Below are 14,911 nucleotides of genomic sequence, written 5' to 3'. Positions count from 1 at the left end.
AGCGCATGCGTCAGCCCCAAGGCCAAAATGGGAGAAAGTAAGGGGTTGGTGAAGAAGCGGGGGCGCTTATGAGATTAGTAGATGAAGTTTGGGAGCAAGAAGAGCTTGCCTAATTCCTTTGGAGGGAGCCAGCATCTCCCCAAGTCAGCATCCAATGATCATTGTTACTATTTATTGCCCCTTTACTTTCTGACACTCCTTATTCCACATGCCAAATAAATCTCACTTAAAATCTTTGTGCCAACTCTGCAGGGTGTTAAAACACAGAGGGGCTGGGGCACCTGGGTGGCTCAGTGGATTAAAGCCTCTGCCTTCAGCTCAGGTCATGATCCCAGGGTCCTGGGATCGAGACCCGCATGGGGCTCTCTGCTCAGCAGGGAGCCTGCTTCCCCCTCTTTCTGCCTGCTTGTGATCTCTGTCAAATAAATGAATAAAATCTTAAAAAAAAAAAAAACACACAGAGGGGCTGAGTAACCTATTTGAGGTACCGCAATTAACATGTTCTAAAGCCAGTATTCCTACTTAAATCTGTCTACCTTCGGAACCTGTGCTCCTCTTCATTATCAGAAAGTCCCTAACCCAGGCCTAGAATTGACATAAGCCAAATCCCAAACCACCTGTGACCTGGGCTCCAACCCCTCCTTGACCTTCTTTCTTATCAAGTGCAGAGCAGACTTTGGTGGCTCTGATGGGGTGGAGACAGGTTCTAGGGTGAACATGACTGCATACTTCTCCCACGGGATCCCCTGGTGTAGCCTTTACCCTCAAGCTGGGCTCAAGACCAGGGGCGGCTGGAAGCTCACTGCAGCTCATATGCCTTCCATCCCGTCAGGGCCTTCACCAAGTCACCTGAGAGCAGGCACGTTTTCTTACCTCTTCTGCCGGTAACTGGCTCTGACAAAAGGCCAGATATATAGACCTTTCGCAGTTTCTTTTGTGGGGACAAAAGCCCTTGTAAGCAGGAGAATCTCCCTCCCACCCGAAAAATGTTTCTGATGACAGCCCCTTTGGCTCCTTAGGTTTAAGGCAACATTCACTTTCCTTCTTCCCACTTGGATATACACGGCCCATTTCAGCCTTCTCTTTTGAGAAATCTTTTCATTATAGAACCATTGTTCAAACCTTCCCCCACAAACCCCGTGAGCACCCTTTAGATGAAGGGTGCTCCTCTCCACATTTCTCTGACCCTACAATGTAGGAAACTTCCCCTCAGCCTCATAATCCTGAAGCTCACTCAGCAGCCATATGGTTTTCACCCAGTTTTTGGCCCACCCAGACCTGCAGAGCTTTTTTAAAAATCCATTCATTGTTGAAACCAACCACCCTCTCTCCACCCCGATCTCCATTTTAACTCAGTTCTCAGAACTAAATAGCCTTATTCAGGGCCCTAAGGCTATTAGTTCAACAAATGTTTCTTGGGCATCTACTATGTGTTAAACAGAGAATATCCTTTGTTTCATTTAATCCTCATGAAACTGAGGAAACTGAGGATGAGAAACTGAGGAGGAAATTTAAGTGACTTGCCTAGATATGACTGATTCCATGTTGTCACGGGGTTTGAGGTTAAGGGGGTGACTTGGGGGGAAAAAATGTCCTGTTCTTTCTGGAGGCCTCTGTGACTTGCTGAGTCACTTGCTTCTGTCCCACCTGTCCCTGCCAATCTCCGGGAAGGAGAAATGACACTGGAGAGGCAGAGAGGAGTACCGCAGAGACAGAGGGGTGGGTGGGCTGGCCTGGCCCATGGCTGAAGCCTCCGTCCCAGTGCTGAAGGGAGAGGAAGCCACGCCTTGCCCCAGCGTTCTGGAACTGGAGGAGCTCCTGAGGGCTGGGAAGGTTTCTTGCAGCCACGTGGATGAAGTTTGGCCCAACCTTTACATAGGAGATGCGTGAGTGGTAGCTGGTTGAAGGGATGTGGGGAAGGGGACAAGGAGAGACAGTTCTTGGGCTCTTTATCAGCAATGGGAGCTGGGTGGAAGGAGAAATAGTTCTGCTCGGCAAATCCCAGGCCAGGGACTTAGTCCAGGACCCCAGGGTGCTGGGAACAATGCAGTGATCAGATGTGACCACTAGGGGGGGCAGGGCTTTTGCCTGCCTGGATGACTGGAGCTCCCAGAGGATCCTGAAGTCTTTTGATATATCCAGGACAATTGGTGTGTCAGGGGGCAGAGGCCTGGGGAATGGTGCTTTCGGGTATGACATGGGATAAACAGAGAGTTCCCCTTCCTGGTCCCGGCCTCCCTCCTCTGGACACAGAGTGGGTGAGAAAGGTGAATCAGGGAAGATGTCACCACTGAATTTGCAAATTAGAAGCAGGTATGAGGTAGTGGCCAGGAGAGGCCAGATGTGGGTGGGGAGACATGGGGCAGGAAAGGAGGGGCAGCTGGATTCCAGGGCTGAAGCAATTCTTTCCTTCCTGTCTTGGCAAAGGCAGGAGCAGATGGCCTCAGGAAGCACAGAGGGTCTAAAGATAACCCTGTATGCCACCAACTCTTCCACCAGAAAGCTCTGAGGATGGGGCTCAAGCCTACTGGGTTCCTTGTGGCTCTCTTTGGACCTTTATGACTCTGTCCCTCTGAAGCAGAGGGCCAGAAAAAACCTCCTTCCTGGACTCCGTGGCTTACCCAGGATCCAGCCCTATTCCTCCCCTTCCTAGGGCCACGGCAAATAACCGCTTTGAGCTATGGAAGCTGGGCATTACCCATGTGCTGAACGCAGCCCACGGGGGCCTCTACTGTCAGGGTAGCCCTGACTTCTACGGCAGCAGTGTGAGCTACCTGGGGGTACCGGCCCACGACCTCCCCAGTTTCGACATCAGTGCCTACTTCTCTTCAGCCGCTGACTTCATCCACCGTGCTCTCAGCACACCTGGGGGTAGGACTTGGGTCTGAACCCATATCCCATCCTGCTTTCTCATGGGGGGTGATGTCCAGTTTCCTCTCAAATATCAGTGCCTATAATCCCTGCCCCCCGGTTAGCCAGTATCCCTCTCTGAATGTCAGTTTCTCATCTGCCTGACGGGAAAGACAAAACTATGTCTCACTGCACTTTTTTTTGATACCCAGAGCGCTCTGACATTCATTTGTTCGACATCCTATTCATATCCCCTCTGTTTATTATCTATTCTGTGCCAGGCGCTGAGCTAGATACTTGAATCCACACTTAGACAAGGCAGAGTTCCTGCTCTTATGGAACTTGTCATTATGCTTTGTGGAAAGACAGTCAAAATTATGAGTACTATTCATATGAACGGGTAAATGTGAAGAGATCTAGGAGAACAGGAACAAGGCAAGGGCGTTCAATCCAGGGGACCAGGGAGGTGAGGGGCCCATCCTCTACAACAGGATTCACTGGGCCACGTGCAAAAAGGTTGAGCTGCTCTGTGATTCAAGTGATGCCATGAAAGGTCAGGAAAGACTACACAGGAAACATGTCTTAGCCGAAACCGGTCAGATGAGTAATCGACATTAGTCAGACCAGGAACAGGAGAAGTTTTAGAGGTAGCTGGCATAACGTGTGCTAAGGCTGGAGGCCAGAGACCAGCACAGCTTTGAGGAACTGAAGGTGACTCAGTGTTCCTCAAGGTAAAGGTCGCAGTGAGGCAGCTGGAGGTGAAGCTGTAGGGTCAGCAGGGGCCACTCCAGCTCATGGAGGGTCTTGTAAGCCACGTTAAGGAATTTGGACCCTATCCCCAAGGTATGCTAATTAGGTATTGGTATACCCATTGGACAGATCAGGAAACTGAGAACTATAAAGGCTGAACAGTTTGCCCAGGGTTACAGATGTACCCAAGGCGAGCAGGGGAAGGCATGTGAGTCCCTACCCCTGCTTCTGGGTGGGCCAGCAGGCGGGAAAAGCGTCTTTCACCAGGATGTCTTCCTCAGCCAAGGTCCTGGTGCACTGTGTGGTTGGGGTGAGCCGCTCGGCCACGCTGGTCCTGGCCTACCTCATGCTGCGCCAGCAGCTGTCCCTGCGCCAGGCAGTGATCACCGTGAGGCAACACCGATGGGTCTTCCCCAACCGAGGCTTCCTCCACCAGCTCTGCCAGCTGGACCAGCAGCTGCGGGGCACAGGCCGGAACTGAGGGGCCAGGTGAGGGCTGAGCAGGACATGAGGTGGGGGGCAGGATGGGTGCAATTAGAAGTGAGAGGTCAGGTAAGGGCTGCACAAGGCACATGGCAGGGAAGGCCAGAGGGGGCTGGCAGGGGTCCGGACCCAACTACAGCTCTGGGGGGCCAGTGCAGCCGCAGCTGTCACTCTATGCTTGTTATTTTCAGGCCAGCCCTGCATCTCCTTCTCACAGTGGGGAGGGAGAACTGGGGCTCCTGCCACTAGCCGTGGCCTCCTCACATGAGCCCTGCTTGATACACAGTTCTGCTGTCATCTCGCCCTTCCCTTCCCTTCCTTTCCCTGTCTTGGACCCAGTACCCCACTCCCTACCTGCCCTCCCCCAATCAGTCTGATCTCAGAGATCCACAGAAGGAGCCTCCCAACCTTTGCTCCCTCTCTGGTTCTCGGGACCCCTGTGGGACATAAAGGTCTTCCAGAGAGTCTATCCAGCTCCTTTCTGCTTCCGTTGACTCCCTGCCCAGCAGCTATGTGTGCAAAAGCATTTGGAGAATTAGCAGTCAGTCCTTAAGTTGCGGACGAGGAACAGATCCTCAACACCTCCTCCCCCCAGGTTTCCCCATTCCTATTGGAGGCTCCAGTGTCCCCAGCTGCCTAGGAGAAGGAGTTGGGCTCCCCCCTGCAGCCATGCTGCTTCTCAGGCTTCCAGACCACAAATGCACACCGAGTGCTGCTTCAATCTCCTTGCCACCAGCCCTGTGAAAAGTTCTCCTCCAGTTCAGCTGGGAGGAGACAGGGGTGTTTCTTCCTGCAGTAATTCATGGTGCAGGGAGCAGCATTGTGAGGAAGCCACAGTGTCCACAGCCCTTCCTCTCCCACCGTGCCCAGGCTGGGTCTGTTCCTGTCTCTCTCCAACAGCCCACCTTCCTCTCATTCACATCCCTGCTGAGGGCCATGGGCTGGGGAGTGAAGCCCCAAGGCTGCTTTCCACTGGCCCTAGCCCACCTCTAGCTCCTACCCATGCTGTTCCTTCCCTCATCTGTCCTCAGCCCTGACTTGGGCTGGTGCCCCAACACCCCTCTGGCTCAGAGGGTCTGCCAGCTGGGGGTGGGTGACTGGCCTAGGCTCTCTTGGGAGTTGGGAAAGTGGCAGGTTTCTCCTGCCAGGTGTGGATTGAATTTCCCCCTGCCGGGCCCCCCACCAAAAGCTGTTTTTGTCTCTGAATGCATAATCAGCACCACTAAGGGGGAGCACTTAAGCACTCCGCCCCCTTCCTGACACTGGCAGGAGGGTGAGCATCTTGGGGGTGGGGATTTGGGCAGGATGGAGAGCTAGGTTTAGAGTTTGGGGATGAGTGTAATGGGAGAAATCAGGGTTATAGCTGGGTTTGGGATTAGACCCAGGGCTGAGCTGGGTGGGAAACTGTTGTGGGGAGCTCTGCAGGTATGGGGAGCCAAGAGAAAGACAGGAATGGCATCCTGCTCTCTCCTCTGAACCGGTTTCAGGGAACTGGTAGAACAGCACATCTCTGATTATGCCCAGTTGCCCCACTTCTTTGGCCTGGAGCCCTTAAATACCCTGACCTCAAGCCTCAGCTTCTTTCCCATCAGACAGCTGGCTTTGGGGAAATCAGTCAGGCTGCAGCATTGCACAGTTCCTGGAGGTGCCATCCACTAAACAGCCGATGCAACTGGAGCCCCAGGAGTTATGCAGTGTGCAGCCTATGCAGCCGTACACTGCAGACCTAGGGACTCTGAAAGATGATGGGGAGAGGTCATGTCTCTCCATGATCCCTGGGCCCCAAACCTGGTTTTTCTCTCTTGGCACCCATAACCACCTGACCTTACACAGAGGGCTCAAGGCAGAGACAGGTTAGGTGGCAGGTCTTGTCCCTTCCCTTACAAGTCCCAGCCGATCTAGGCCTTGGGTTGCCAACCTATAACATGGAGCTCATCTCTCCCCCAGAGCTGGTCCTTTCTCCCTGCCACAGGGCTGGGCCACTTTGTTTCCCTGGCACTGGCCCTGTTGGTGCTGCTGGAGGCTCTGGCTCAGGCGGAGACCAGGAAGATGGTAAGAGCCCAGTGTGCGGTCTGCCCTAGAGCATGCTACCCCATCTGCTTCCTCCTGCTGCCTGCGCTCCACGTTGGCTACTGTCTTCAGTCCCCTCAGGTGGGAATTCTCTGCCTTCTCAGCCAACCCCTGAGGCTCCTCTGTTTGGGACTCCAAGTTCCCTGGGCTATGAGGCTGGGAGGAGAACGGGAGGGGGTTCTAGGTGTTTGTGATCGCCCTTGGCCACAGCTGCCTCCACCAGCTCTCCCCAGGACTCCGGAAACCCCAGCAGGGGCTGAGCCCTAGCTCCCTGGAGTTCAGACTTCAGAGACCCCTTGTGGGTGTGGCTGCAGGTAGGTAGACGTCTGTGTGTGTCTCAGGCATCTGGGAGTGTGAGTGAAGACGAGTACTGAAGTATATGAGTGTATGGGGAGGGTCTCTGGAGAGCAGGAAGGGATCTTAACAGGCCCAAATCCAAGGTCCCTAACTGACCCCAGTGGCCTTGGAAAGGACCTAACAGACCATGTGGCTGGCCTCAAGAGACAGTGAGGTCTGGGTTAGGAAGGCCTTCTGGGGCAGGGAGGAGCCTGGCAGAGGGCACAGTGGCTTCTAGACATACAGCGTCTGACTTCAGGCCGGAGCAGATCTAAAGGCCTGCTCTGAACCTCACCTTCACCTTTGTAAGGGTACACCCCATTTTCCTCAGCCCGAGTCTTCTAGTTCTGAATCCTGGGCTAGTCCTATAGTTCTCAGCTCCCAGCTAAGCACCCCCAGACCTGGGTTCTAATGTTGGCATGGCTGCCTGTTTGTGTGTGGTTTTGGCTAGTCTTTTTTCTGTCCTCCTCCATGGAAGATCCTTCCCGCTCTAATCTTCTGCCCATGCTTCCCACCATCCTTGAAGGTTAAGGGAGCTTTGAAAATGGCTTGGTGGGTCTTCCTTCTCCCTGTCCCACAATCAACATATGCATACACCCAGACCACAAGCAGACCCCTGCGGGCTGCCTCTGCCCCTGGCAAGGCCAGGTGCCTGGCTGGGCTTGGCACTGACCATGCGAGGGACCAGTGGGTGAGTTGGGAGTGTCGGGGGAGGCCAGAAGAGGGGAGCAGCACATCATGCTTTATAATTAAACTCAAATCAAAAAATAGCAACAGCATCAAGTGTGCGGAGACAGGGAGCTGGAAGCAGACAGCACAAAGTGCCCGTCAGAGAAGACAACAGCCTGGGCCAGATACCCCCACAGGTGGGTGAGTGCCCCTATCTCGGGGCCACGGAGCATGCTGGGTCATGAGGGCCAGGGCACCTGGGCTTGTGGGTGTTGTGGAGGGACTGGGTTAGATTGGAGCACAGACTGGGTTAGGGACAGAGGCACAGACAAAGCAAGGTGGAATCAGAAAGATGTGGTCTTGGATCCCGGATCCCATGCTAATTGGCTGTATGACCTTGAACATATTGCTTAATCGCTCTGAGCCTCAGTTTCCTCATCTGTAAAATGGGGATGATAATATTAGCTGCTTCATAAGGGCACTGTGAGGATCCAGTGAGAAAATGTAAGCATTTAGCTCTGTCTGGTACCTTATTGTAGCTTAGTAGATCCTTAGTAAGTGGTGAAAATAATTACAATTACTGCTGAACAGAGAAACAAACCTCAAGAGACACAAAGAGACAGAGACTAAGCTTCACTGTCCTGTGGGGAGATATGGCTAAGGCTCGAAGAAATAATAATAATAATTATGATTATTATTATACTAAAAAGTGTAGTAATAATAGTAATGATAATAATAGTAAGCTGTACCCTTTGGGAGGGCATCTATCCTTAGATAGGCCTGTGGAAGGGGCCTTCCTTTTAGTATCTCATGAAATTCTTACAGTAGCCTGTGAAGGAACTGGTTCAGCAAGAACCACAAATACCAGGCCTGAGAACTCTGCCCAGATCTGCCCTCCCAGGACAGAGTCCCACTGGCTGGTCACCATCGGCGGCCCACCTGCCACTTGCCCGAAGGTGTCCTTCGCCAGACTCCTCATGTCCTGCCCTGAGATGCCTGGCCTCCACTGTCCTTGGCCACAGTCCCATCTGCTTGGGGAGGAGACGGGAGAGGCAGAGAGACTGGCTAGGAGGGAAGGCCAGTGGGAACATCTGGAGGTTCAGCTGAGGAGGTGGCTGGCCATGGATGCCCCCTTGCCCTGAGGAGGTCTGGGCCTTGGCCTGAGGCCACGGGCATGCAGAGTGGTGTGGTGAGCACTGTGGCAGAGCAGGAGCTCCTGTGAGAGGCTGGGGAGAGCCACATGGAGAGGAGGGACACATACAAAGACAGAAAACAAGTGCCTAACCTCGTAAACAGCGGCAGCCCAGGAGCCAAGAAGCCACTGCCTAGGGAAGCAGCTGTTAGGCTCAGGGAGAAAGCGCAGGAAGGAGGCAGAATGAGGGCCAGAGAGGAGGAGGAGAAGAGCCAGGCCTGGCCTGTCCCTACGAAATGCTGGGCCCCGTGCTTCGCTCTGCGGTGGCTGGTGGCGGGGATGTGGGGGGAGGAGTCAGGCCAGCTCTGGGGACAGCAGAAACCAGGGGAGCTGCTGCAGCCACAGACCTCCCTTCCTTGGCTATGTCTGGAACTTGGAGGATGAATCCTGGGGCAGGGGGCTGGGCCCCAGCGCGACAAAGCAGACAGGTGTGGGGGTACATCCGTGAGCTTCAAGTGTGCAACTCTAGGTGGAACCAAACAAAGAATACCCCTAAGTCCAAGGAAAAGGCCCCATTCTCCAGACTTGGACCTAAGGCCCCTCAGAAGTTGAAACATGGGCTGTGGCCCAGCAGCCCCCAATCTTTGGTGCCTATGCTGTGTCTTTCTCTTCCCAGGAGACCCCTGAGACCCGCTGTGTCTCAGCCAGACCCAGGCGGCCAGCTGCCCGGGCACAGCTGGGCTGCTATGCGTCCACTGGCCACAGGGTGGCGGCCACACCCCATGCCAAGTTCAGAGGCTGGGGTACATCTCCCCTGCTTCCCAGAGCTCCATCCTAGCCAAAGGCTACACAGGAGTGTGGCTGTTGGACAAGCTGGAGCCTGGGCTTTCCCCAGCCCCAACACACTCCGCTGCTCCCTACCCTGTGGTTACCATAAACCTAGCCTCTGCTCTCCCTCTCAGGTCAGACACCCCCCTCCCCACCCAGGGAATCCTAAAAGGGCAAGGCCAGGATCTCGCACAAGAAAAAGACAGGCCATGGCCCAGACAGGAGCAAAGACTTGCTGGAGGCCACAGAGTAAGTTACGGCCACTCTCTCTTCCCTCCCTCTGAAGTTCTCTTTCCACCACTTCAGTTAGCCTCCCATGTCCAAGGGGAGTTCCAGGGCCAAGGGCCTTCATCCCAGAGATGCCAAGCAGAGAGGGGCCTGGGAGTTTGGAAGGATTGCACTTCAGTCCACAGCGGCCTAGGTCTGCACTCAGACCCCACCCCCACCGGCTCCAAGGGAAGGACCTGGAATTCTAGCCACTTCACAGCATTTGTGTTCTGGGCGGAACCTGCCACGGCCGGGTTCCGCTTGGGTGCTGAGTCCCGTCCCTGTATCCACTCCCCCATTCCCGGCCCCAGGTCATGCCCTAGGTAGGTGGCAGGCCACTCTGCCTGCCCTGAGAGGTGACAGTGGGAGATGAGGGGGAAAGCCGGCTCTTCACTTCCACCCTGCCCACCAGCTGCCCACTGGGTGAGCTTGGCCAAGCCGGTGGCCTCCTGGGTGCCCATTTCTCTTCCCGGTCCTGTCACTGCCAACCCAAGAGAAAAGATGTTCTTCCCAGTTTGTACCTTCCCTAGTTACTGGCTGAGGGGGCCAGGGACGATTAGCCAAGATAGGCACTCCTTCCCAGCTCCGCACCAGCCCCAGGTTCTGGTGCCACTGACATCCCAGCTCTGCAGGGGCCCGGACATCCTCAGACAACCGACTCCTGACACAAGCCATCCCACCGGGGTGAGGCCTGACCTGCAGCACTGGCCTGAGTCATGGGGGTAAGGAGGAACGTCCCAGGGCCTAGAGGTAGAGGTGCGACAGCAGCACCAGGCTCCTCTGGAGAGACAGATGGAGTAGTGACCCTCTCTGGAGTTCCCAGAGGTGGCAGCCGGAAGGCTTGGGGCACAACCGGACTGAAACCCCAGCCTTGCTCCCCATCAGCCACACAGCTTTGGGCATCACTTAAAACATTCGTCTGAGTGAGGCCTCAGGCTCTTACGAGGCATCAGATTACTCCGTATGGAGATGCTAACAAATGCCATTTCATGAGATGGGCTCTCTCCTTCAAGCACCCGAAGCTGGGAGGGACTAGGGACTCGGGAGCGGACTTGGAAATAGCAGAGGAGGGGGCCTGAGGTGAGCTGCCAGGTGTGAGGGCCTTCCTAAGTGCACCTCTGAGGTCCCCATCCCTACCAAGTCCCAAGTATCAGTGACTTAAGGGGGAGTTGCTACCGACAAGGAACTCCAGTGGCTCCTTGGGCAAAGCTTCCAACATCTGGGACCTCTGGAAAGGGCAGGAGAGACCTTCCCAGCTCCACGCAGTGACAACGGATTGATTCCCTTGTTCTCTGGAGAAAAGGAACTAGGTCTCAGCCCCAGCTGAGCTGGTTAATAACCTCATCCAAAATAGCTGAGGCCCTTCCTGCCACATCCCAGTGACCCCTGGGCCCTGCACCGTGCCTGGGCCTCCCCTTCAGCCGGACCCACTGGTGGGGATCCTGCCCCCAAGTACCACAGTGTCCACTCTGTTTCAGTATGGACTCGCTGCAGAAGCAAGATCTCCGGAGGCCCAAGATCCACGGGGCGGTCCGGGGGTCCCCCTACCAGCCGCCCACATTGGCCTACCTCCAGCGCTTGCTCTGGGTCCGTCGGGCCCCCATGCTGAGCCACATCAACGAGGTCTGGCCCAACCTCTTCCTAGGAGATGCGTAAGTACAACCCACGGCAGGAGGTGGAGGGAATAGAAGGGAAGCCTCTCCCCGAGATTTGCAGGGGCAGAGGGGGCACTGTCTTTGCCTCCCTCCATCTCTTTCCACACGTCTCTATCCTTTTATGTTATTAATTTTAACTGTGGAAATAGAACACACATAAGAAAAGTACATATAGGACATACGAACTGTTTCACCATCCATGTTAAGAAACAGGACATTCCTAATGCCCCCAAAGTAACTGACCCTTCTGAGCATAACCCCCCTTCCCTGTAGATGACTACTAAGTATTGGAATAATCTCCTTGCTTTTCTTTATAGTTTCAACATCCATATACCTAACAATATGGTTTTGCTTGTCTTTTAAAGCTATATGAATGGAATCATATTGTGTGCATTTTGTGTCTGATTTTATTTGCTCAATATTGTCAGATTCACCCATGTTCTATGCAGCTGTGGCTCTCTCATTTTTCATTGCTGTATACTATTCATCTCTATGACTATACCATAGTTTATCCATTTGGTCGTATATGGACATTTGAGTTGTTTTGACTTTTTGGCTATTGCGAACAGTGATCCTAGGAACAGTCTAGTACATGGGTCCTGGGGGCACACACACAGGTTTCTCTAGGGTGTACAGTTATAAATAAAGAATTGTGAGTCATTTTCCTAAAAGTTTTCCTAACATTTGAAACCTATGGATCAATATATGGCCTTTAGAAATTATCCTTAGTATTTAGAAAATATGTTCAGTATCTTGTTAATAATATAGCAAGTATGCTATCCCCCAACAGGTAACCAGTAATAAAATCCTTATTGACTTTTAAAAAATGCATACACATCTATGTACATAAATGCCTTTTCACTTTTTTTTTTTTTTTACAAAAATGATACCTCTTTCTAGTCCCATTTTGTAATCTGCTTCAGATAGAAAGCTTTTGAAATGGAACCACATAACATCTTTTGAAAATATTTTTAAACAGTGTTCTGTATGGTATCCTGCATTTTCCACACGTTCTCAATATAGCACAGACACCTTTCCTCTTTTACCTGCAACTGTAACATTTTAAGGGTTGCAAAGCATTTCATTTAGCTATACCACACTCAGTCTCCTGTTACAGGGTATTTAGTGATTTCTTCCAATTTTTCACTATCTTGAATGTCAATAGATCCACTTTTGGGGACACATTTTGGATCTTTTTTCCTCTAAGTTCCTAGAAGGAGACTTGCTGAGGGAAAGTACGTATATATTTCGTGTATTTTTAAGGCTTTTGATGCATGGGGCCAAACTGCACTTGACCAGAGTGAAAAAGAGTCTTGAACTTCAACTAGAGGAGCCCCTTCACTCAGGCCAATTCACTCTTTCCAGTCTCACACTTGGAGGAGGATGGCAGAGGAGGGAAGGGGATAAGTTCTAGCCCAGCCAGAGGGGATCCAATGAGACCTGCCCCCCTCTTAACTCCCCCATGCCTTCCCTCTAGGTATGCAGCCAGGGACAAGAGCAAGCTGGTCCAGCTGGGCATCACCCATGTTGTGAATGTCGCTGCAGGCAAGTTTCAAGTGGACACAGGTGCCAAGTTTTACCGTGGAATGCCCTTGGAGTACTATGGCATTGAGGCTGATGACAACCCCTTCTTCGACCTCAGTGTCTACTTTCTACCTGTTGCTCGATACATCCGAACTGCCCTCAGTGTTCCCCAGGGTGAGCTGCTGGGAAAGGCATGGGGGGTGGGGGATGGGGTGGTGATGGTTGTGGTGGTTGGCGGGGGTGGAATCTGGGGCTCTTTTTCCAGTAGCATTGCTGGGTTGGGTGTCCAGAGTTATAAACCACTTCAACAACCTTCCCACCGCACGGAGCAATAAGCTACTACCATTTAGTGAGTGTCTCCTTCAGGGGACCAACAATCACAGACGGAGCTAAGGTCCAATGTGGTTGTCCCTGTAACCATATCCCTCAATAAGTGTGTTGGGCAGAAGGTACAGGGCCTAGCAAAGGCTGAGCAGGCCCTTCTAAGACGAGGCCTTGGCCAAAGGTTACAAGGACAGGGAAAGAACTGGGGGGACAGGGAGGTAGGTGGACACCCCTGTCATCTGCTACAAATCCGGGGAACTCCAAAAATACAGTATCCCCTCACACCCTGCCAGAGTTGCAAAGGATTCCAGAGGAAGCACGTTGGACCTGGAGAAGGGAACGCCCCCTGTTAACTTGTTGTGTGACCTTGAGCCAGTCCCTTTCCCTGTCTAGGCCTCAGCCGCCCCATCTGACTGTGGGGACACTGTCAATATTCCGGGGGGTTGTGACAGGTGGGCTGAGGCTGGCAGAAGGATCTTCAGTGCCCAGTGGGGTGGTCAGTGCAAGGGTAGGTAGCTGACACTAGGCTGTGTCTTCCTGCAGGCCGTGTGCTGGTACACTGTGCTATGGGGGTGAGCCGCTCTGCTACAGTTGTCCTGGCCTTCCTCATGATCTGTGAGAACATGACCCTGGTGGAGGCCATCCGGACGGTGCAGGCCCACCGTGATATCTGCCCCAACTCGGGCTTCCTCCGGCAGCTCCAGGTTCTGGACAACCGACTGGGGCGGGAGACAGGGCGACTCTGACTTGGTGAGCAGCCAGGAGCCCTGACCCTCTAGCCAGCATGGCCTAACCCAGCCAGCCTGGCCCTGGGGACAGCAGCCTCTGCTGTTTCCAAAGACCTTGAGGTATAAATAGCAAGTGGGGGCTTAGCTGAGGCAGAAGCAGGGAGAACTGAGTGATGACCTTTAGCAGGTGGATTTCCCTGACCCAATCCAGAGATTCTTTATACAAAAGAGAGTTCAGTCTGTCTCTATAATAAAAGGTTCATCATAATAAAGACAGGAGATCTTCTGGTGGTTTGTGGGGTGTGTCTTACTCCCAAGATGGTCATGAGAGTCCAGAAGACTTGTCTTCCCTGAGTCAGCATGAGGGCAACCTACAGAAAGGGTCTGAGTCTGTGTCAAGTCTCCGTAGAGACGGAGGGCAAGTGAGGGTTAATCAGTGGTATCTGCCTCGGGTGCAAAAGGGAGGAAGAGGATACAGGTGCTGAGAATTAGCTGGTCCTTTCTTTATTTTGTCCTCCACTGTAGCATCAGCCAAGAGCTAGGTTGTCGGAATCAAGACCGATGTTCAGTGCATCAGCATCCTCTCCATGCCCACCCTAGCAAAAAGCAATCATCAGAACTTTTGCTGTGCAAGTAGCATCTCTTGAATATTTTCATCTATGTTTTACTTTAAAAAGGACTGACTCAAGCAAGAGGCATCTGGAAAACACAAGTGTTAACTGAGAGGATAGGGTCTGGGGAGGAGACAGCCCAGAAATCCCAGACGAAGGATGGTTATATGAGGGAGCAAAACGTTTCACTCTGAGTTTCTTAGTATTCGTGCCCTAATAAAACAAGGTAAAGGGGCGCCTGGGTGGCTCAGTGGGTTAAGCCTCTGCCTTCAGCTCAGGTCATGATCCCAGGGTGCTGGGATCGAGCCCCGCATCAGGCTCTCTGCTCAGCGGGGAGCCTGCTTCCTCCTCTCTCTCTCTCTCTGCCTGCCTCTCTGCCTACTTATGATCTCTCCCTCTCTGTGTCAAATAAAGAAATAAAATCTTTAAAAAAATGAAATAAAACAATGTGAAAAGCTCCCAGTCTTCTCGCTGCTACCTCTTCACTCCTGAAGAGTTCCCATCCTGCTGGGGGCGGGGGGGTCCTCTTACCCCCAAAGCCTCAGTTCACATCTCCAGGTCAATGACTCCTAGACCCCCAGCCGGATTCTCTCCCCTGAGTTTCAAACCTCTGTATCCCATTGCCCACCTCTATTTGAATATTGCACTTGAACTTCAAACTCAGCTGCACTTTTCATCAGCCCC

At 53.0% G+C, this 14,911-nt stretch overlaps 1 protein-coding gene across 6 annotated transcripts; it reads left to right on the top strand.

Annotated features, from left to right (window-relative positions):
• The first annotated feature begins 1,680 nt into the window (after positions 1-1,680).
• Positions 1,681-14,529, top strand: DUSP13 (dual specificity phosphatase 13). Of its 6 annotated transcripts, none has more exons than XM_032313875.1 (7): positions 1,681-1,886; positions 3,882-4,089; positions 6,031-6,135; positions 7,261-7,355; positions 10,864-11,037; positions 12,518-12,738; positions 13,432-14,529. In XM_032313875.1, the coding sequence occupies exons 1-7, from the start codon at positions 1,741-1,743 to the stop codon at positions 13,632-13,634; spliced, it is 1,152 nt and encodes a 383-aa protein (XP_032169766.1). In that variant the 5' UTR covers positions 1,681-1,740; the 3' UTR covers positions 13,635-14,529. The 6 variants fall into 6 exon arrangements, with proteins under 6 accessions (XP_032169766.1, XP_032169765.1, XP_032169768.1 ...); XM_032313874.1 differs by having other exon boundaries at positions 6,031-6,234; XM_032313877.1 differs by lacking the exons at positions 3,882-4,089; positions 7,261-7,355.
• The last annotated feature ends 382 nt before the right edge of the window (positions 14,530-14,911 follow it).

This window comes from Mustela erminea, chromosome 14 (assembly GCF_009829155.1).
Source record: "Mustela erminea isolate mMusErm1 chromosome 14, mMusErm1.Pri, whole genome shotgun sequence".
In the NCBI taxonomy this organism is placed as follows: Eukaryota; Metazoa; Chordata; class Mammalia; order Carnivora; family Mustelidae; genus Mustela; species Mustela erminea.
Note: the sequence above shows the minus strand (reverse complement) of the source record. Positions and strands in the feature narration are given on the sequence as shown.